This window comes from Lampris incognitus, chromosome 1, assembly GCF_029633865.1.
Source record: "Lampris incognitus isolate fLamInc1 chromosome 1, fLamInc1.hap2, whole genome shotgun sequence".
In the NCBI taxonomy this organism is placed as follows: Eukaryota; Metazoa; Chordata; class Actinopteri; order Lampriformes; family Lampridae; genus Lampris; species Lampris incognitus.
This window is the reverse complement of record NC_079211.1, coordinates 147725936-147749673: the sequence shown is the minus strand read 5'-3', so window position 1 is coordinate 147749673 and position 23738 is coordinate 147725936. Positions and strand designations below refer to the sequence as shown.

The 23738-nt window shown below is 47.5% G+C and overlaps 1 protein-coding gene across 1 annotated transcript in view; it reads right to left on the bottom strand.

Moving 5' to 3' along the window:
- fras1 (Fraser extracellular matrix complex subunit 1) overlaps positions 1-23738 on the bottom strand; it is a 333688-nt gene that overhangs the window by 58461 nt on the left and 251489 nt on the right. The window contains exons 40-47 of the mRNA XM_056280308.1: positions 22860-23022; positions 21907-22039; positions 20236-20426; positions 15710-15866; positions 11915-12178; positions 11558-11746; positions 8373-8492; positions 4854-5033 (exon numbers count right to left, since the gene is read on the bottom strand). Of these exons, the coding sequence (XP_056136283.1) occupies positions 4854-5033; positions 8373-8492; positions 11558-11746; positions 11915-12178; positions 15710-15866; positions 20236-20426; positions 21907-22039; positions 22860-23022 (1397 nt within the window). The remainder of the gene's footprint in view (positions 1-4853; positions 5034-8372; positions 8493-11557; positions 11747-11914; positions 12179-15709; positions 15867-20235; positions 20427-21906; positions 22040-22859; positions 23023-23738) is intronic.

Sequence of the window (23738 nt, the reverse complement as noted above, 5' to 3'; positions counted from 1 at the left end):
CATACAGACATATATGGAGCACAGAGGCTAATCCCATCTTCCCCTGGGATTCACTGATCAGTCCGGTTTCCACACGCTCCTCGCAGACATCATTTGCAAAAAAAGGAATCTTCACTTGTTTTTCTAAGTGCAGGCCGGCGGAAACAATTCCTGCTGACACGGGGAAGAGAAATTCACTTTCTGCTTCCTGAGTGAAAACCACAGCACCTCACGAGGGTTTTCTGACGGTCCTCAGGAAATGGGAGCGTGTTTATGGTCTTCTGGGTTTTTTCTATTCACCTCCACCGAGCAACGCTGAACACATTCAGGTGCAACCCAAGTCTTTTTGATTGAGTGTCTTGGAGCGAGTGTGTGTGTGTGTGTGTGTGTGTGTGTGTGTGTGTGTGTGTGTGTGTGTGTGTGTGTGTGTGTGTGTACAGCATGTGGATGTATCCATCTAGAGGCGTTGAAAGAGCTGATAAATGTGCTCTCAAACTGTGTAAATTCATATATACACACTTTCCATCTCTCTGCCTGTGATAATTACCTCGTTTACACACACACACACACACACACACACACACACACACACACACACACACACACACACACACACACACACACACACACACACACATAACTGTTGGTATTAATTTGACAACTTCTCTCCTTCACAGAGGAACTTACAAGTCACGTGAAGCTTCATTAGAAGACTATACCCTGCTCCATCAGTGAGCCTCATGTCTTTTAAGTCAGGACAAGTTTAAATAATGTCACATTTAAGGCGTTCGGGTGGCGTGGCGGTCTATTCCGTTGCCTAATCAACACGGGGATCGCTGGTTCCAATCCCCGTGTTACCCCCGGATTGGTCGAGCATCCCTACAGACACAATTGGCCGTGTCTGCGGGTGGGAAGCCGGATGTGGGTATGTGTCCTGGTCGCTGCAGTAGCACCTCCACTGGTTGGTCGGGGCTCCTGTTTGAGGGGGGAGGGAGAACTGGGGGGAATAGCGTGATCCTCCCACGTGCTACGTCCCCCTGGTGAAACTCCTCACTGTCAGGTGAAAAGAAGCAGCTCGGTGACTCCACATGTATGGGAGGAGGCATGTGGTAGTCTGCAGAACCTCCCCGGATCAGCAGAGGGAGTGGAGCAGCAACTGGGATGCCTCGGGAAAATAGGGTAATTGGCCAGGTACATCTCATCATCATCAGCCCCTTCTCCGGGGTCGGGTCGCGGTGGCAGCAAGCTAAGTAGGACACTCCAGACGTCCCTCTCCCCAGCAACACCCTCCAGCTCCTCCTGGGGGATACCAAGGCGTTCCCAAGCCAGATTGGACATGTAGTCTCTCCAGCGAGTTCTGGGTCCACCCCGGGGTCTCCTCCCAGTTGGATGTGCCTGAAAAACCTCCAAAGGAAGGCGCCCAGGAGGCATCCTGATCAGATGCCTGAACCACCTCAACTGGCTCCTTTCGACGCAAAGGAGCAGCGACTCTACTCCGAGCTCCCTCCGGATGTCCGAGCTCCTCACCCTGTCTCTAAGGCTGTCTATCAGCCTATGGCCAAGTACAAACCCCAATTCCAATGAAGTTGGGACGTTGTGTAAAACGTAAATAAAAACAGAATACAATGATTTGCAAATCTTTTTCGACCTATATTCAATTGAATACACTACAAAGACAAGATATTTAATGTTCAAACTGATATTGTTTGCAAATATTCACTCACCTTGAATTTGATGCCTGCAACACGTTCCAAAGAAGCTGGGACAGGGGCATGTTCACCACTGTGTTACACCACCTTTCCTTTTAACAACACTCAGGAAGCGTTTGGGAACTGAGGACACTGATTGTTGAAGCTTTGTAGTTTGAATTCTTTCCCATTCTTGCTGATGTACGACTTCAGTTGCTCAACAGTCCGGGGTCTCCGTTGTCGTATTTTGCGCTTCATAATGCGCCACACATTTTTAATGGGAGACAGGTCTGGTCTGCAGGCAGGCCAGTCCAGTACCCGCACTCTTTTACTACGAAGCCCCGCTGGTGGAACACCTGCAGAATGTGGCTTGGCATTGTCTTGCTGAAATAAGCAGGGACGTCCCTGAAAAAGACGTCGCTTGGATGGCAGCACATGTTGCTCCAAAACCTGTATGTACCTTTCAGCATTAATGGTGCCTTCACAAATGTGCAAGTTACCCATGATGCCATGGGCCCTAACACGCCCCCATACCATCACAGATGCTGGCTTTTGAACTTTGGGCTGAGAACAATCTGGACGGTCCTTTTCCTCTTTAGCCCGGAGGACACGACGTCCATGACTTCCAAAAACAATGTGAAATGTGGCCTCGTCAGACCACAGCACACTTGTCCACTTTGCGTCAGTCCATCTCAGATGAGCTCGGGCCCAGAGAAGCCGGCAGGCGGCGTTTCTGGGTGGTGTTGATATCTGGCTTTGGCTTTGCATGGTAGAGTTTTAACCTGCCCTTGTAGATGTAGCGACCAACTGTGTTAACTGACGATGGTTTTCCCAAGTGTTCCTGAGCCCACGTGGTCATATCCTTTACACAATGATGTCGGTTTTTAATGCAGTGCCGCCTGAGGGGTCGAAGGTCACGGGCATTTGATGTTGGTTTTCGGCCTTGCCGCTTACGTGCAGAGATTTCTCTGGATTCTCTGAATCTTGTGATGATATTATGGACTGTAGATGATGAAATCCCTACATTCCTTGCGTTTGTACCTTGAGAAACGTTCTTAAACTGTTGGACTATTTGCTCACGCAGTTGTTCACGAAGTGGTGAACCTCGCCCCATCCTTGCTTGTGAATGACTGAGCCTTTCGGGGATGCTCCTTTGATACCCAATCAGGACACTCACCTGTTCCCAGTTAACCTGTTCACCTGTGGAATGTTCCAAAAAGGTGTTTTTTGAGCATTCCTCAACTTTCCCAGTCTTTTGTTGCCCCTGTCCCAGCTTCTTTGGAACGTGTTGCAGGCATCAAATTCAAAATGAGTGAATATTTGCAAAAAACAATAAAGTTTATCAGTTTGAACATTAAATATCTTGTCTTTGTAGTGTATTCAATCGAATATAGGTCGAAAAAGATTTGCAAATCATTGTATTCTGTTTTTATTCACATTTTACACAACGTCCCAACTTCATTGGAATTGGGGTTTGTACAATTGTGGAGAAAAAGAGGGCAAAAAAGGTCACATCTCAGCTCATGTTATACATCCAGAACTCAGTAACAGAGTTCATAGAAACTCACTGTGCTCAGTCTACCATGGAGATAAATCACATTACGGATACACGCAGGGCACATTTTACCCATAGGGTCAGAACACTTCGGGGTGGTGGGGGTATTTAAACCCCCCTGGAGGGAGGTGGGGTTTAGCGACTCTAATGAGTTTCTAATTGCTCCTGCACCTTTGTTCCGTTTTCTTGTTTTGTCTTTTATTTGTCTTACTCTTATGGTGCAATAATAAAACAATAAAACAACTCTAATTTTGGCAAAATGTATTATTTGGCCATGTTTTAGTTAAGTTGCTTTACTGCAAACTTTGAGGTCATGAATAAGCCAAGTGACGTCACAACAAACCCTGCCCCTGAACTTTGACCTCTACTAATCTTTAAAACTATTTCCCAGTATGGCAATGGACAGGAATATATCTCAGAAGCAGACGTTAAACATTTTGGTGTCCATTTAAAGTAAGTCACATGACAAACTTATTGCAAAACAACAATTTTGGCCTCTTCTGTGACCTTGACCCAATAACCTCCAAAATTTAGTCACGTCATCTTGGGATCAATTCTCCATTTAAAGAAAAATGTCATGTCATTTGCTGCAGCTTTTCCTCCGTGAAGTTTTTGATAAGACAGAAAAATGGCACAAAACTTTAGGTTACTTCCGTAACCCCAGTTCTCTGAGTAACACGAGTGAGATGTCTCACTATCGGATACGCCCTCTCACATATTCACAGAAGCACTTGCACCACTGTGCCAGCCCTGATTGGCTGGCAGTCATGACATCTGGGTCAGGGCCCTGCGCCTTATATATGACTGGCGCAGCATCATTCATCATTCAATCACCTCTTCTCGCTTCAGAAGCAAGCTCCTCTCACCCATATCTAAGCTGACTAGCTAAACTGTCCTCAGACTGCAGCGAACACCTCTGTCACCTGATGCTAGCCACTGAGATACCGGTACGACTGCCTTCACCATAGGTAGTTTTTTACTCTGGCCTTTCCCCAAACAGTGGAGTATTTCTGCTTCTACAAGCTAGCTAGCACGTACACTTTACTACTCCAAGCAAGCTAACAATACCAGGAACCTGCGGTCACCTCACTGCTTGGCCACTGTTGGAGCTAGCTAATGACATTATTTTACTCTGGCCTGTCTCCAAACAGCAAAGCATATAAACAGCAGAATATAAGTTTTTTATAAGACACAAATGGCACAAAAGAATAAAATATATATGGAGTAAAAAGCAAAATGCAATCTCCAACTATTCAATGTTTTTATGCTCATACAAGACAGAAAGTTGACATATCAATGCCAGTGGATCTGAGCTCATGTAATGGGAGACAGCAGTGTTGGGAACGAGAGGGACGAACAGTAGAGTCTGTACGTTTGCACATTACACAAGTTACTGGACTGGAATATGATGTCTTAAGTGAATATGGAACAAATATAGTGTCTCTTTATATTGACCTTAAACATGAATTTAAATAGACTGCCCAAACCAGAGATTTACTGTACTGGATGTTCATTCAGTTCTCCCATTCCCAGTACTTCAGTGGCTTATTTAGATTTTCGCTACTCATTTAAAGCGGATTGAATGGAAACGTGGTGAATACTCTGCTGTCCCTTGATCCTGTGTGCTGTACCTGGGTTGGTGATGTGCTCCAGATGGCCCAGGCTGGTCTGCTTGGTGATGCGGTAGAGAAGTTCTCCTGGTTCACTGTCCTGGTCACTGGCCGACAGCTGCAGGGTGGTCAGCTTCTTGGCCGTGTTCTCATCCAGGATCAGGCCTTTGTTCATCACCACCGATGGAGGCAGATGGTCCTCTGGAAAGCAAAGGATGGAAGTTTAATTCTGTGCATTTTAACTGAAGAGTCGCATTCCAGGTGGCAACAGTATGAGGTTAAGTCCTTTAGCTGTAAGAAATGGTAATATCCAGTCCAATGATTTTAATTCAGTCAGACAGGTTTTATCGTGTAATATTTATGTTAGGAGAGTAATTTTTCCAGCTTCGGAAGTATCATTTGAATTGTTATAACTGTGTTAGCGCCCCCTCTCTGAACATGGACAATTCCCAGGAGGTTAGGTTCACAAGACTGTCTATTGATAGACAGCGAGCTAGCTCGCTAACTAGCATGATGTTGCTAGGCAACGATTAAAAACAGACCAACAGGGGGTTTCCGGTTAATATAGCCATCTATTCCGTTGCCTACCAACATGGGGATCGGCATTTCAAATCCCCGTGTTACCTCCGGCTTGGTTGGGTGTCCCTACAGACAGAATTGGCCGTGTCTGCGGGTGGGAAACCGGATGGTGGGTATGTGTCCTAGTCACTGCACTAGCACCTCCTCTGGTCAGTCGGGGCACCTGTTCGCAGGGGAGGGGGAACTGGGGGGGAATAGCGTGATCCTCCCACACGCTATGTTCCCCTGGTGAAACCCCTCACTGTCAGGTGAAAAGAAGTGGCTGATGACCCCACGTGTATGGGAGGAGGCATGTGGTAGTCTGCAGCCCTCCCCAGATCAGCAGAGGGGGTGGAGCAGTAACCGGGACAGCTTGGAAGAGTGGGGTAATTGGTCGGGTACAATTGGGGAGAAAAAAAAAAACCAGACCAACAGTCAGACTGATGATGACAATTGATTGGTTTTGTGAAATGGTTTAATTATGAATGATGACAACCAGGAGGAGAGCTTCTAAAGGGGCTTTAGTCATATTTTCATAATAACAGCAGTTCTGATATTTTGGGTAACTTTATATTAGCAAACCCTCTGTTGCAAAATACAGCTGGCAAGCCATGATTTCCACTGGACCGGATCTTTAATTTTCTAACCTGAAGGAGGGAGAGCAGAGAAGGCAAAAGTAGAGAAGGAATACCAAGCTGTTTCCTGAGGCATGTTGAGGCATGATGTGGAAAATTACAAAGCACTTCAAGCAATTCAAATGATTATAATTTACCACAAATGTCAATAAATATGCTGTCAGTGTAGCACATAGTAAAACCAAAGCCAGCAGCCACATTATTAACGAGAGGCAGTGGGTGGGTGAGCTCGGTAAAAACAGCAAAAGGTGAATGAAAGAAAGAAATAAACAAATGTCAAACAAATATCCTGGAAAGGAGGGAGAGAGAGAGAGAGAGAAAGAAGTTTTTGAGAAACAGGCAAAAGGGATTTGGAAAAATTGAGAGGATATAGAAGTAATCAGAGGGTGAGAGCAGAGAAGTGACGGACGGAGAGATGAGTTGAAATCGATGGAAAAGAGAGTAGAGAAGGAGGGAAGTGAGGGAGAAATAGAGGGAGGTAAAGGAGAGATGAGCTGGGGGAAAATGAGAGAATCCTCTCTCTGCTCAACCAGGAAGGAAAGACAACCATCCTTCAAAATCTAACGGATCAAATAGATAGTTGCCCTACAACTCCCAGGTGTTACTGCAGGCTGTCTCGGCTACCGCTGGACTGGAAATCTTATCTTTAAGAGAAAACGTTTGGAACAAAAATCAAGTTTTGCTGCATTTTCAGTTACAAGGACATTCAAGGAAGGGTTTGGCATCCACTGAAGCTGCCCGTCCTTCATCCTGCATAAGTATTGTAGAGAATTATCTGATAATACAGTAGCATCTGTTGGGATAGTTTAACATGAAAATTAAAGGGAGAATTCACCAATTTTCAGCCTTCCCTGTCGATCCACAACAGAGATAGCGCATGAAAAACACCTACAGTTGTTCTCGATTGTTTCTGGATTTCTGGGAGCAGTGAAACAGTTTTTTTCTGTCCGTCAAGTGACATGTCATGATGTGGGTTAGTGGATAGAAAAACTACATCCTAGCAGGGTTTCATTCATTCATTCATCTTCGGCCACTTCTCCGGGGTCGGGTCGCAGTGGCAGCAAGCTAAGTAGGGCACTCCAGATGGCCCTCTCCCCAGCAATGCCCTCCAGCTCCCCCTGGGGGATCCCAAGGCGTTCCCAGGCCATATTGGACATGTAGTCCCTCCAGTGAGTTCTGGGTCTACCCTGGGATCTCCCACCCCCCGTTGGCCGTGTCTGGGAAACCTCCAAAGGAAGGCGCCCAGGAGGCATCCTAATCAGATGCCCGAACCACCTCAACTGGCTCCTTTCGACACGAAGGAGCAGCAGCTCTACTCCAAGCTCCCTCTGGATGTCTGAGCTCCTCACCCTATCTCTAAGGCTGAGCCCAGACATCCTACAGAGGAAACTCATTTCAGCCGCTCGTATCTATGATCTTACCCTTTCGGTTGCTACCCAAAGCTCATGACCATAGGTGAGGGTTGGTACGAAGATTGACTGGTAAATTGAGAGCTTTGCCTTCTGGCTCAGCTCCCTCTTCACCACAACGGTCCAGTACAACATCCGCATTACTGCTGATGCTGCACCAATCCGCCTTTCAATCTCCCGCTCCATCCTACCCTCACTCGTGAACAAGACCCTGAGATACTTGAACTCCTTCACTTGAGGCAACAACTCATCCCCAACCCGGAGGGAGCAAGGGTTTCTAATACTCCAATATACTCTAAAGACGCTGTTGAAAAAACACATCCTCATCTTCTCAGCTGAGCTACGTTTCTGATGGTGTAAATGATGTCCCACAACTTTAGCACAGAGGATTTTATGGACAAAGATACAGAGGCTAGCCTGCAGCAATGCATTCTGGTAAGTGTAGGTCCCCTTGGAAAGACTCAGTGAGCAGAAGAACACCGATTCCTCCCTCAATATAAGTACACTGAGGACTTTATTACTTCAACTGACTACATTACCCATCAGAACTGTTGAGCTACATCATGGTTTTTGAAAGTTGAAATGACTGCCCCATTGGAGTGTGTTTAGTGAGAAGATTCAGCAAAGTTTCTCAACATTGAAACAATCAGTAAAGTTTTATCTGTATTCTAAATGATACCCAACAAAGTTTTAATGAAGTCTCAATCAAAAATAAAGTGATCCCATCCTTAACTTTAAATTATTTTACCCTCATTTGTGAAATTACTTTTTGGGTTGGAGTTGATGGTAAAGCTTAAAATGTCCATAATCAAGTTGTGATTGAAATAGTATTTCACATTATTGATTATTTGCCCTTGTCTTCCTCAGGAGCTGGAGGTGGTAGTTTATCCTCCTTTTATTGTACCACTGATCAGAGAAAAGGACAGAAGAGGCGGTACCCAGTACGCTGATGAAGAACGACTGGTCGATCAGTTTGTTGCCTTCGGGATCCACCAAGTTGAACTTGAAAGACAGACTTCCTCCCTTCTCCCCCTTCTCGTGGCTGTACTCCACCAGACCTGCAGACAGAAGAACACACACACTGTTGGGAACCTGCACATACCTCCTGGTTTGATATTACAATGACAGTTCAGTGCTGATTCAATACATAGAGCAGGTTTTCAAATATCATAATATTATAAATATTACGTTATTTCTCAAGGTTGCATCCCCCATTATGTACAGTCAAATATGAAAACTGCAATAATCCAAGGTGGTAGGTGGGCGCCGCAGCTACTCACTGCTCCAATACAATAGGATGGGTTGAATGCAGAGAACACATTTCGATGTATGAGTACAACGTCAATGTCTGTCACCTTCAGACAGATCTTCACTTCCTAGGCAAAAAATTTTCCAGATAGTCACAGGTCCGTAGCTTTGCCCGTAACACGTTCCCCATGTTTCCCAACCTACCTAGTGATTCCATTCTAGATGGTTTTCTGACACCAGTCCCAACCCTGAAAGGCCCAGTTTCATATATACACAACCAAATTAACCTTTTACGTTCAGAGTCATTAAACTCTATAAAGACCCTTTGGGAGGAGGATCTGGGGGAGGTAATGCCAGAGGAAGTCTGGGCGGAGAGTTTAGAACGTGTACATGGATCATGTATTTGTGCAAGACATGATCTTATTCAGTGTAAAGTGGTACACCGTACTTACTACACTAAGGCTCGGCTGGCTCAACTCTATGACGGTGTATCACCAGCCTGTGATAGGGGTCATCAATCCCCTGCAAACCTCATACACGTGTTGGCTTTGCCCATCCCTACAAAATTACGGGACAGAAATGTTCAATACCCTATCTGAGATAACGGGAAAAATGGAACCAAATGCTCTCGGTGCTTTGTTTGGGGTCCCCCTCCCCCATCGCCCTCCCTCTCTAAATCCAAAAAAGGATGTTGTGGCTTTTGTAACCCTACTGGCTAGAAGATGAATATTGACCAGGCGGAAATCGACTGTAGCTCCTCTCATACCCACTGGATAAGAGACATCCTTTATTTTCTAAGATTGGAAAAAAATCAGATTTTTATTAACTGGCTCCTCCAATAAATTTGGGAAAATATGGGGTCCATTCTTTCAATACGTTCAGAAAATGAATTTCACATTTCTCCACGCTGGAGGCAGCTCTTGTGGTTTAGAGGGGTATTAATATTGAGTTTGCTGTGACGTGGTTGATGTGCTGCTGCACTGACTATCGGTGTCTGTTACTGACACGGTTTATTGTTGGTTGACTGATGAGGGTTTTTCCTTCTTTCTTTTTTTTAAAATCTTTTTGTCGTTTGTTTATGGTTGTGTTGTTTGTTTTCTTGGTTTCTGTGGGTTGTTGTGGTGTGCAGCAATGGGTCAATTGTGACTTTTTTTGTGGTGTGTCTTTGTAAAGGGAATGTGTACTTTTTACTCTTTGTGAATGCTCTGATGACACGGGCGGTTTTTTTTCTCCAAATCCCAATAAAATGAAAAAGTAAATAAAACTCAAAAAATAAATAAAACGGCTTCAATGTAAAGTGTATTTATTTGAATCCCCGTGTGTTAGAAAAGCTTAAAACAAGAGCGTGCTTCCCTGAGTAAAACATTCAATCACATTCAGAGATGTAGAAATCATTACACTCAACACCTCAACATCATGTTTGTTGTGATTCATCACTGTGGTTCAGGGGAAGTGCTACGACATTAAAATCGTCATGACTTAGTGTTGCGATTTTGCACTACATCGATTTTTCCTCCACCTCCTGATATTGATTTCCTCCAAACAGACGGAGGAATTCAACCTGAAAGGACTAAATGCAAAAAAAAAACCCATGGCTGTCCAGCTGAACACCAGTGAGAGCCACATTAGAAATCCTCCTTCATGTATTTATACTGCATCAAGCCTGCACTGACAACCCTGCAGATAACTCCGCACCGAATATCACAGCAGAATTAAACGGGCAAACTTTGACCACAAATTTCACACGTCTCTCAAACAATTAGCTACCGACCACTCCCTGTAATTTCATGGCCCAAAAAGAGAGCGACATTTTAAAGGCACAATGAGTAGGATTTGTCGGTTGTGTTTTGTAAAAATGGCACGGGGGCCCGGTGGTGCAGTGGCTAGCACAGTCGCCTCACAGCAAGGAGCTTCCAGGTTCGAGCCCCATGGTAGTCCAGCCGAGGGGGGGGGGGGTCGTCCCAGGTCGTCCTCTGTGTGGAGTTTGCATGTTCTCCCCGTGTCTGCGTGGGTTTCCTCCAGGGGCCCCCTGTTTCATCCCACAGTCCAAAGACATGTAGGTCAGGTGAATCGGCTGCACTAAATTGCCCCCAGTGTGAGTGTGTGTGTGAATGTGTGTGTGTGTGTGTCGGCCCTATGGGATGGCCTGGTGGCTTGTCCAGGGTGTCTCCCCGCCTGCCGCCCAAAGACTGCCGGGATAGGCTCCAGCATCCCCGCGACCCTGAGAGCAGGATAAGCGGTTCAGATAATGGATGGACGGAGTCGTAAAAACATTCAAAGTTGGCTCCTCCCCCATCTCAACGACACCAGAAGGACACGTTCCCCGACCGCAGTTACCAGAACTCGTCCCAGTGCACAGGCCAACTCCGCGTCGCTCTTCATCCCTGTCCTCTCTCCTTCAGTGCTCACCAGTGGGTAAAAGCCAACCCCAGATTCCCTCTGGTTTTGGAATGAGGTTTGTCCGCTTGGCGTTTCGCCTTGCTATAATTGCGTCTTTGTGGCACTGTGTCCGCCATTGTCGTAGCTTCCTCTTGGATGCGTGCTTATGATTTTGATCTAGCACCTGGTTGCTAAGTGTTTATACAGTCCCGCCTAGTGACTCATAAGTGATGACTGACAGGCGTTATTTTTGTATGAGTCTATACATGGGTTTTTTAGGAAAATCCTACTCCTTCTACCTTTAATTTTCCAAAATGATATATCCTGTGGTTGGAAACAAAATCTGCAGTATTGGTTCAGGCAGCATGCAATGGAAAATGGGATTTCTATGAACTGCAGAGATGTTTCAAACCAGATAAGGAGACAAAACATAAGGATGACAAACACTGAAAAAGAACGAAGAAACAAAAACAAAAACCAAACACAGGGCTCTCACCTTTGTTGACATCCTCCTGAGTGAAGCTCTGGATGGAGCCTTTAAGGGAGACCCTCTGCTGTCGACCTCTCTGGTTCAACTGGAGTTTCCCAGCGGGGGGGTCTTTGGTCAGGACGTATCTCAGCTTCAGGTTATCTGAGTCCATATCTGTCCCCTTCAGATTCTGCTCGGTAATCTTAGAGGAAGATCCTGCAGTGACACAAGGCACACCACGTGTTGGTCATTATTGGTTTATCATATGTGCAGCCCTTTGAGACATCATTTGTGAAGTTGGGCTATAACAGATTTTGACCTGACTTGACCTTCGCCTCGTCTGCAGATAAACTGAAACCCCATCTGTCTCTGGCTTCCTCTTACCGGCAGCGAGCTGCAGTCCTCTGTTGACGGTCATGCGGGGTCCCTCACTGCGGCGGACGTCCATGGTGAACTCCAGCCGGCCAGTGTGCGTGTGGATGCCGTCAGTGAGGGTGAAGCCCAGTTCGTCTGAGCCCCCGCTGACCAGGTCGGGGGTGTAGACCATCAGGCGGTCCAGGACGTCCTGGTATGTGAAGGTGGAGCCCTGCAAGAGGACCCGGCCATTTTCTAGCGGCTGGGAGTAAAACTGGCGTCTGCGGAGTTTGCCTGGACAGAAAGAGGAGGGAGGACATGAGAGTTGCTTTATTTCCAAACTTTCTTTAGTGCTTCCCAAAAAACAAATTTAACTGCTTTTTGTAAAATAAGAAAGAACAGGAAAAAGTAAATTCAGCAAATATAAACCTAGGACACCTGAAATACAATAATAACATGAACCAGAAGAGTGCGCTCAGGGTGCAGATCTCCACCAGGTGCATCGCCCCTTCTCTGGTTCTCGGACTTGGCGACAAACCACCCTTTTTTTCGTCTACCAGGAAAAGGGAAAATATGGAGGCTCTGCCTGCATGTCTTCCCTTCTCCATTGCTCGGAGTTAGGCGAAAAACCAGCTGAGGAGTTAGCACTCAACTGCGGTACGAAACAGGTTTTTCAAAGGTGCTGAGTTACCACATCCATGAGAGGCCGTTGATCAAACTGTCATAACTGTACACACAAATGGTTAGGCGGACAGGCCCAGTAGGGTGAGAGGTTAGCAGCGGACAGGTACATGCACAGAAAAACCAGTGTTTTTCCTGCCATTGTAAGACTTGCACAGCGCACAAGTGACTGAACTGGAAATATGGAGGAAAATGTTTTTAACATGCAGCCCTCAAGCTAAAAAATCTACCAAATAAAAACGTTTTGCCTGTCAGTCTGTGGATGTGCAGCCTCCTAGGCAAACCCTCGAACGAAAGTCACCAGGTCTAATATGAACCTGCACTTTCCAAAAAGAAAAGGTTTGACATGCGACTATTTTGGGCTGACCCTACCTCACCTCACCTATCCCGTAACCTCTCGAGAGGTCGTTCGGGCACCGCTGTTGAATCCGTAACCAGTCCTCGCCATCTCTGTCTGTCCTCAACTGCCCTCTGTAAGCTGGCAAAGTCAAGGCCCGTCCACTCTCTGATGTTACATAGCCATCGCTTCTTCTGTCCTCCTCGTCTTCGCCCGCCCCTCACTGCCTTGCAGGATGGTCTTGGCAAGGCCGGGACTTCTTGAAATGTGACCATACCACTTCAGTTTTCTCTTTCTGACGATTGTCAACAAATGTAGAAGAGAAAACTGAAATGGTATGGTCACATCTCGAGAAATTCCGGCCTTGCCAAGACCATCCTGCAAGACCATCCTGCAAGGCACAGTGAGGGATGGGCGAAGAGAAGGAAGACAGAAGAAGGTCTGACCCTAACCTTGTCTTTATTTTCATAATATAATAAAGCTGGGTAAACCTTTACGCTCACACATATGCCACTTACATGTACGTTTGACTCAGATCGGGCAGTGACAAGAATATGCAACACTTCCTGTTTTGACTCCAACCTACAGGAAGTTGTTCCTTTGGCATTTTTTTGGATTATCAAAATTCTTTTAAAAACTTTTGATCGTGTCGCTGCCTGATCTATTTTTGGTTCGTTCAGTGTTCCTCCAGTTCTCCTGTGCTGAGATCAGCAGTGAATGATTTGCTTACTTGTGAATTATGATTGACCTGTCGTTTACGTTCAAGACTCATACACTGTCGCTGCCCAATCTAAGCCAACCACGCGCATGCCCAACTCACATCTACGGTCGACTCAGATCGGGCAGCGACAGAGAGCAGCGTTGGTCGAGCGAGCTAGATAGTGAATGAAGAGATGGAGTGACGGTAGGAGGAAAAAACGTTTTTCAAAGGTTGTTAATCCCCACAACCACGAGAGGTTCTTGATCATACGGTCATAACTCTGTACAAAACAATCTTAGGCTGACGGGTCCAGCAGTATGCAAGATTAGCTGCAGATTAATACACACACAGCCCAGTGAGTGGTCCACTCCTGCAATTCAGTTTTTGGGTGGAGCAACACTCGGTGCTGCTGTTTGCTTTATAGTGTTTTCCCGAAGTGATGGCAGGCTGAGAGGAATGTCTCACACAGCCAGAGAGAGAGAGAGAGATAGAGAGAGAGAGAGAGAGAGAGAGAGAGAGAGAGAGAGAGAGAGAGAGAGAGAGAGAGAGAGAGAGAGAGAGAGAGAGAGAGAGAGAGAGAGGGAGAGAGAGAGAGAGAGAGAGAGAGAGAGAGAGAGAGAGAGAGAGAGAGAGAGAGAGAGAGAGAGAGAGAGAGAGAGAGAGAGATGTCCATGATGAAAATCTCATTGATAAAGCAGGTGTCTCTCTCTCAAATAAAAATCAAATCAAATAGTTATCAGATATCTTCTGGTACATTCTGAGAGCTGAGCGGACCAGACCCAAGTGACCTGTTCCACATGATGGAGGAGCCACGGTGCAGCAGTACTTTATCCAGTGATAATCTATCTGTGTATGTTTGTGTGTGTTACAGGTTCTCACCACAGGAGGAGTTTCTGATGTGTGTGTGTGTGTGTGTGTGTTTATATACTGATGAGCCAAAACCTTATGACCACGCACCTGAATAATGTTGATCATGTCCAAACAAGGGCACATGTCAATGTCTGGTAGATCAGATGGTAAGTGACCAATCAGTTCTCGTAGTCGATGTGTTGGAGGCAGGAGAACTGGGCAGGAGCAAAGACCTGAGTGACTTAAACAAGGACCAAGTTGTTATGGCCAGATGACTGGGTCAGAGCATCTCTGAAACGCCAAGGCTCGTGGGGTGCTCCTGGTCAGCAGTGGTGAGTACATACTGACAGTGGGTCCTAGGAGGACCAATAAAGGCTATCCCGTCTGGTCTGAACTTACACAAGGTCTACAGTGACACAAGTCACAGGAAATCCTAATGATGGGTATGGGTGGAATGTGCCACAACACACAGTGCATTGCACCCTGCTGCATATGGGGCTGTGTAGTCACAGACCAGTCAGTGTCCATGATGACCCCGTCCACCGTCAAAGGCGGCTACAATGGGTATGCGAGCATCAGAACTGGACCTTGGAGCAGTGGAAGAAGGTCACCCAGTCCGATGAGCTCTGTTTTCTTTTAGATCGCGTGGATGGCCATGTACATGTGCGCCGTTTACCTTGGCACCAGGGTGCACTGTGGGAAGAAGACAAGCCAGATGCCCTGGGCAATGTTCTGCTGGGAAACCCTGGGTCCAACCATTCATGTGGACATCAATTTGACGTGTGCCACCTACCTAAACATCGTTGCAGACCAGGTACACCCCCTTCATGGCAGTGGTATTCCCTGCCGGCAGCGGCTTCTTTCAGCGGGATAATGTGCCCTGCCTCATTGCACACATTGTTCGGGAATGGTTTGAGGAACTTGATGAAGTGTTCAAGGTGTTGCCCTGGCCTCCAACAAGTCCGATCCATGAAGGTCCAACCTTGCAGCCGACGGGACTTGAAGGATCTGCTGCTAATGTTTTGGTGCCAGATACCACAGGACACCAGGGGTCTTGTGGAGTCCATGCCTCAGTGGGTCGGTCGGCGGTGTTTTGGCAGCACATGGAGGACCAACAGTATATTGGGCAGGTGGTCATAATGTTTTGGCTCATCGGTGTATAAACGTGAATGTTCGGTGTCTCCGTTTGTCACGTGTTTTTACCGTAGGAGGGTTTTTTTTATGTGTGTGTGTGTGTGTGTGTGTTGCATGTCTTCACCGTAGGAGGGTTTTCGGACGACGGTGAAGAGGATCTCGTTCTCAGGGGTGTCCTGGTCGTGGACGCTGAGCGAGGAGTTGGTGATGACGACTCCGGAGTTCTCCTCCACGTGGATGCTGCTGACCGACACCACGGGCTCCCGGTCCTCCTTACTCTCCTAATGGGAAACAAACAAACAAATGAACAAGTGCTGTGTCTCACATCTCCGAGGTCACGTGTCGTCCCTGCTGATGTAGGAACAAATCCCGACGTGAGCCATCGCCACATAACCCTTCTTACTGTCTGAATGAACACACCAGCCAGCAGTGTAGCGGAGGACAAATGCACCCAAATGCAGTTTACACACCTTTTTATTTGCAGACTGTAGTCTACACACCTCTGTTAGACCTGACATGAATGTTCATTACATAAATTCACAGTAGACACCAAACTAAATTGTGTGGGGAGGGTGCTGACACAGCAGCTCTGCTGACTCTCATCCATTCTGAAGGAAGCTCGGTTATTTAGAGCGATCAAGCACCAGCGCAAATACCAGTATGTCCACTGGTACCAGTACGTCCACTGGTGTCAGTGAATTAAACATAATGATCCTGCAGACCGTTAGCTCAGAGCGAACTGAGTTTCCAGTGTTTATACAGGAAGTCATGTGACGTTAGTCTGGGCGGCTGTAGTCTCCCGGACGACTGGCCGATACACTCTCGTCCGACCAAATCCTCATTGGCCGGAGGGCACCGCTGCGCTCTGAAACTCATTAGATCCGATGGCTTGCACGAGCTCGGCATGTTGTGACCAACGCCCACGTGGTCAAAAGAAACCAGGCAGCGCACGGAAGGCAAAACGGGAGGAAAAGATAACACAAAATAAAATATTATAATATGAAATAAAATCTAAAAATAAAAAGATAGGGGCGTCCGGGTAGCGTAGTGGTCTATTCCGTTGCCTACCAATATGGGGATCGCTGGATCGAGTCCCTGTGTTACCTCCGGCTTGTTCGGGGGTCCCTACAGACACAACTGGCCGTGTCTGTGGGTGGGGAGCCAGATGTGGGTATGTGTCCTGGTCGCTGGGGGGGGGGGGCATAACGTGATCCTCCCATGCACTACGTCCCCCTGGTGAAACTCCTCACTGTCAAGTGAAAAGAAGCGGCTGGCGAATATATCGGAGGAGACAAGTGGTAGTCTGCAGCCCTACCTAGATCGACAGAGGGGGTGGAGCAAAGACCAGGATGGCTTAGAAGAGTGGGGTAATAAAATTTAAAAAAAATTTAAAACTCTGCCTATTTTGCTTCTTCCTCCGTGACTTCCTGCGTGCAGCTGAAACGGCGTCGCGTCTGAAAGCTGTTTACATCGAGCAGAACAGCGCCTCATCAGCCTTCCAGCATGCATCCTTCACTTTCAGACGGACCAACTAGCTGCGGAAACGGGTTTACACCAGTTCTGAGCTTAGATGAAAAATCCACACGGCTGAGCCCGTTTGTCCTCATGTTGAGCTGGTTTGTTTAATAGTGGACTCGCGTTTTTGTATTTGACTAAAAGCTTTAAGTCAGTAGACTGTTCTGTGTTTTTGAGCCCTATGTTCGAAGCCAGACATCCCACAGTGGCCGTAACAATAGCAGAGGATCCTGTTTATTACTATTATTATTATTGTTATTATAGAATAGCCAAGGTGAGGCGTGTGTCCGTTTTGGGAACCTCAGAATTGCATCTCTGCTCTTCGCAGATGATGTGGTTTTGTTGGGTTCATCAGAACGTGACCTCCAGCGCACACTGGGGCGGTTTGCAGCTGAGTGTGAAATGGCCGGGATGAGAGTCAGCACCTCCAAGTCTGAGGCCGCGGTTCTCTACTGGAAAATAGTGGATTGCTCCCTCCGGGTTGGGGAAGAGTTGTTGCCTCAAGTGAAGGAGTTCAGGTATCTCGGGGTCTTGTTCATGAGTGAGGGTAGGGTGGAGCGGGAGATTGACAGGTGGACTGGTGCAGCATCAGCAGTAATGTGGACGTTGTCCTGGACCGTTGTGGTGAAGAGGGAGCTGAGCCAGAAGGCAAAGCTCTCAATTTACCTGTCAGTCTTCGTTCCAACCCTCACCTATGGTCATGAGCTTTGGGTAGTGACTGAAAGGGTGAGATCATGGATACAAGCGGCTCAGATGAGTTTCCTCCGTAGGGTGTCTGGGCTCAGCCTTAGAGATAGGGTGAGGAGCTTGGACATCTGGAGGGAGCTCGGAGTAGAGCTGCTGCTCCTTCGCGTTGAAAGGAGCCAGTTGAGGTGGTTCGGGCATCTGATCAGGATGCCTCCTGGGCGCCTTCAATTGGAGGCTTTCCGGGCACATCCAACTGGGAGGAGACCCCGGGGTAGACCCAGAACTTGCTGCAGGGACTACATGTCCAGTCTGGTCTGGCAACGCCTTGGGATCCCCCAGGAGGAGGTGGAGGGGGTTGCCGGAGAGAAGGACGTCTGGAGTGCCCTACTTAGCTTGCTGCCACTGCGACCCCACCCCGGAGAAGCGGCGGAAGGTGAGATGAGAGATTATTATAAAATAAGGCCTCATGCAGTCAGTGACACTGACTGACATACACACAAACCCAGATAGATGCATAGCTACACAACTGTGTACACACACACACACACACATTGACAGGATTATCAGTTTAACTCCAGAAGCTAAGCACATTTAAATGATGGCTTTCTATGCGAGATTTATTTGGCTGTAAAAAAAGGCGGACGTGACAAGCTGTGCTTTTTATTTTTTGTTATTCTCTTGTTCTGGTTGAAGTAACACGTGGCATCGCTGATCAATCACTTTACCGAAAAATAAGATGTGAGCGCCAGAACTCCCCAGAACTTTTGAGCTGTTTTTGGGCCCAAACAAGCCTGACGGACTGACGGAGGCGCTCTCCTCTCTCAATAATTAATGGGGCGGCTGGTTGGCAAAGACCTCCCTCTGATCTCAGGACTCTTTCTTCCCCGAAAAACCTCCATCACACATTTTTAATTCTCACTGATGACACGGAGACCGGATCGCACAACACACAGAAGCTCCACAACAAAGTGCTGCGGAGCAACGGGTTTTTTTTTCCCCATCTGCCCTTGGGGTGAGATGCTGAAGCAAACTTCTCCTGAAGCGAACCAATGTTCCTGTTCACCTCATTAACTTTGAAGGTCACTACACATGCCCCCCCCGTCAGCCGGCGAACACAATGACAGCTGCCGACCGTCACACAATTGCAGATCATGAATGGAAAATAAAGGGTCCGTCGTCCAGTGTGACTGTTACCCAACCGTTTGATGACCGTAAAGTCATCAAACCAAAACTAGATTTCAAATCATACCCCCTCGGCAACGTCACACCTCGTTCTTTGAGAAGTTTTAGGCAACGCGTTCTCATTTTGATTGATTTAGACAACAAAATTGTGTCTCACCATGTGACAACACTCAAACTTCATTCCGATACAACACCAGTGACAGATGATAAATGGTCTATCTGGTTATGACCTCGCCCGAAACTCACTTTTCACACCTGTGGTCATGCTGTTTTAACTCACTCATTTACACATTTCGAAGGAGCCGGAGGCCGTTTGCCAGGACGTCCTCAATCTCCTCCACAACTTCCTGATCGAGAACTGTGACGAGACGCAGCACGGGAGCCAAGGTGTTCTGCCTGAAGATGAAGGGCGACTACTACTGTTACCCGGCCGAGGTGGCCACCGGGCAGAAGCGGGCCACCGTCGTGGCGTCCTCCAGAAAGTCATACAGCAAGGGGCACATGCATCCCGCCCACCCCATCCGCCTGGGCCTGGCTCTCAACCACTCCGTCTTCTACTATGAGATGCAAGCCCGCCACCTGGCCAAGACCGCCGTCAATGACGCCATCGCTGAGTGTGACACCCTCGAAGATGAATCCTCCCTCTCTCGTGTGTGTGTGTGTGTGTGCGAATTATCTGTAAATCGCTTTGAGCGGTTGTTGAAGCTAGAAAAGCGCTATATAAAATGCAACTTGATTGATTGATTGACTGATTGATTGATTGATTGATGTCCTACTTCGCTGCAGAACTTGCCAAGTTTGATAGATGATCTTTTTTTCTTTGCGTTTTAGCCTTTATTAGCAGAAAAATAGAGATAAGACAAGAGGAACAGGGTCCAGTAAAGGTCTGAAACCCCGATTCAAAGCCGGGATAATGATTTCACATTGGTCCTATATAGTTCTAATTAACCGGCTGAGCCATCAGAGCTCCAGTAGACAGATATTGTTATGTATGTAGATATTGTTATGTATGAAGACGCTCCCTCACTGGTGTTGTCATCCACTCTATTTAAAACACTGTACTTTTCTTCTCTTAACCTCACTGTAGAGCTTCCCATACGTCAAAGTTCTGGTATGTTCAAGGAACTTCAACTTGAACTACTGTGTTGGTTGCGGGCACTAACAAAGTACACACATACGTACACACACACACACCGACACACACAGACACACAAAATCAGGACTTGCCTTTGATTTGCAAACTGGACAGTATGAAAATGGACGTACCTGGATGTCAATTTCCACACTGAAGGCCTCCGTCTGACTGTGTCCGTCGCTGATGTAGAAACTGAAGATGTCCTGCTTGGAGCGGCCTCGCTGCCGGTCGTCCTGGACGTAGAAGATGTAGTCAGACACCAGGTCCTCCACAGAGAAGGGCCTGTCAGGCGAGATGATCTGGGAACCGCCCACTGAGCCCCCTAGTGGACAGAGGAGCAGGGACGCAGGCCGTCGGGGTTATTTACTGCGAGTGTAACAGTATTGTTACCAGCTAAAATTGTGGTTACTTTCTACTGCTCTTTGATATTAGCTTGTGTCACTCCAACTCATCTGCTAATTGTTGAGAGTCAAGTAAGTCACTTTAAAATCAAAACCTCAGATGTGTGAAACAGAGAAGACAGTCCTTATCAGGCAGAAGATGGACTATGTATCGCACCTTCCTCTGTCACACCTGCCACCTGCATGTCCTCCCTCACCACATCCCTAAACCTCCTCTTTGGCCTTCCTCTTCTCCTCTTCCCTGGCAGCTCCATATTCAGCATCCTTCCCCCAATATACCCAGCATCTCTCCTCCACACATGTCCAAACCATCTCAATCTTGTCTCTCTTGCTTGGTCTCCAAACCGCCCAACCTGAGCTGTCCCTCTAATATCCTCATTCCTAATCCTGTCCTTCTTCATCACTCCCAATGAAGATCACTATCAAACACTAGAACTTGCACTGCAGCCACAGTGATGACACCATGTCTTCATGAATGGACGAATCATTAAATCCAAATAATGAAAGGATCAATACTGGAATCCATATTCTCAATAGATGAGAGATGAAACACACATAACGAGAGGATGAATAATGAAATCATATCCCTCGTTAGCTTGCTAGCTCATCATTGGACGCCGCCCTCGTTTCATCTCCGGGCCGAAACGAAACCAATGACTCATTCTTCCATTTTTCTCGAGGGGAAGGAGCCACGGCGACAAACAACAAAGCGTGCCCTTAAAAGCAGAACTTCCACAATGGCTGCAGCTGGCTCTCCGGCTGTGGCAGATGGCGGCCACACGGTCGGGAATTGAACCAGCGATGTGTACTGTGTGTGTTCGTTTGAATGAATGTAACATAAATAGACATATGAAAACCCTGAAAGTACATGTAGGGACGCAGATGTGAGGCTGTTTGCACAGGCATGTAGCACGAGGTCGTATGTGCTCGTGCATGCAGCGTGCACACACAGACACACACACATGTGCGCACACACACACACACACACACACACACAGAGCCGCTGCGTTCTCAGCTCCCGCTGCATGCTGGTCTGAACCCATGCTGCTGCAAGAGCGGTTTACTCGGAAAACAAGATTTTCCCCCTGCTCTGCCACGACACTTCAAAGGGAACGGCCAGATGTGTACATCCAGAATATATCTACACACGGCCACATTTCTACAACAACATCCGTGATTTACAGAACCAATTACACAACCGCTCCAACGGGCCGAAAGCACAGCGTGCCGTGATGTTCCTGGTTAAACGCATGAAGGGGGAGTTCAATGACGGGCGCCGCAGCAGCCCCTGTTTTATTGCTTATTCTGACAGTGGAAAACGGAAACAGACAAAGAGACAGACAGAGACACACAAGCTCACAGGTCACGCACACACACACACAGAAAACCACAACATCTCACCTCTCCCGGTGTTCTCGATGAAACCATATTTAGGAGGACTGATCAGCCAAACCATCAAGTCTTTCTTGGGCGTGTCTAGGTCTGAAACGATGATGTGATTTGTGGACAGCTGGACCCGTCCTCCCTCATGGACCTTTACAGGGACACAGAAGAAAAAAAAGTTGACAGCTTGGTCCTATGAAGCTCTACAGTATGGGCAGGGCCAGGCAGCACCAACACCAGGGTGAGGGGTTACGTTCCCTGTGGAGCTCCGTTGGTAGTGTTTAATGATCAGCCCAACCACAGAACACACCCTCTCCACCATTAAGCTCTGCAGAGGAGCCCTGCTGGTTATCCCAGGTGTCAGTTTGTCACAAAGGGTGATGGGGCTTTTGCTGTTAGAGCCCCCACACTGTGGACCTCTCTTCCTGTTGAACTGAGACAAACCAAGTCTCCATCCATCCATTATCCAAACCGCTTATCCTGCTCTCAGGGTCACGGGGATGCTGGAGCCTATTCCAGCAGTCATTGGGCGGCAGGCGGGGAGACATCCTGGACAGGACGCCACGCTATCACACACACACACACACACACACACACACACACACACACACACACACACACACACACACACACACACACACCTAGGGACAATTTAGTACGGCCGAGTCACCTGACCTACATGTCTTTGGACTGTGGGAGGAAACTGGAGCACCTGGAGGAAACCCACGCAGACACGGGGAGAACATGCAAACTCTACATAGAAGACGACCCCCAAGGTTGGACCATCCAGGGACTCGAACCCAGGACCTTCTTGCTGTGAGGTGATTCTTATTTTTACCTTGTCTGGTTTTATGTCTTTGTAAAGCACTTGGTAACACTGTTTTAGAATTGTGCTATAAACACAAGTTATTATGTGTGTGTGTGTGATGTGTGTGTGATGTGTGTGTGATGTGTGTGTGATGTGTGTGTACCTTCATGCCACTGCGGACAGTGACAACGGGGGGCTGTCTCGGTGTGGAGGTGATAGTGATGGTACACATCTGGTTGTCAAGGCGATTGTTGTCACCATCATAAACGACAAAGTGGAAGATGTCTGTGACCGGCTGGCTTCCTGTCTCAAAGGAAGTGATGTACCTACGGCGACAGGAGGCAGGAAGTTTAAACATCAGATATTTATAGTATGTGTACACATGTCTCTAAGTTTAGTCTGTATATATGTGTGTGTGTGTCCTGCAATCACATCTTTGATTTTCTTTTGGGAAAACACAATGTAGTTCCATACTGCTGATTTACTTTGTTGTTTAAAAAAGATCAGCCTCTTTCTCCCCAGTTGTTCCCGGCCATTACTCCACTCTTCCGAGCCGTCCAGCTCGCTGCTCCACCCCCTCTGCCAATCCGGGGAGGGCTGCAGACTACCACATGGCTCCTCCGATACATGTGGAGTCACCAGCCGCTTCTTTTCACCTGAGGAGTTTCACCAGGGGGACGTAGCACGTGGGAGGATCACGCTATTCCCCCCAGTTAACCCCTCCCCGACCGACCAGAGGGGGCGCTAGTGAAGCGACCGGGACACTTCTGTCTGTAGGGACGCCCGACCAAGCCGGAGGCAACATGGGGACTCGAACCAGCGATCCCTGTGTCGGTAGGCGAGGAATAGATCGCTAAGCGACTTGCACGCCCCAGTGACTTGCAATTCTTTCCAAACAATGATGAGACCATATTATACTGATACTGGATGACCTTCTGGAAAGTTACGAACCCACCTCCCAACAACAATGCGGTGCTCAGCAAAGCTCTCGTAAAACTGAAATCAAACCTGTGTAATCTTCTCTAATCCCCTTTCGTTCTTT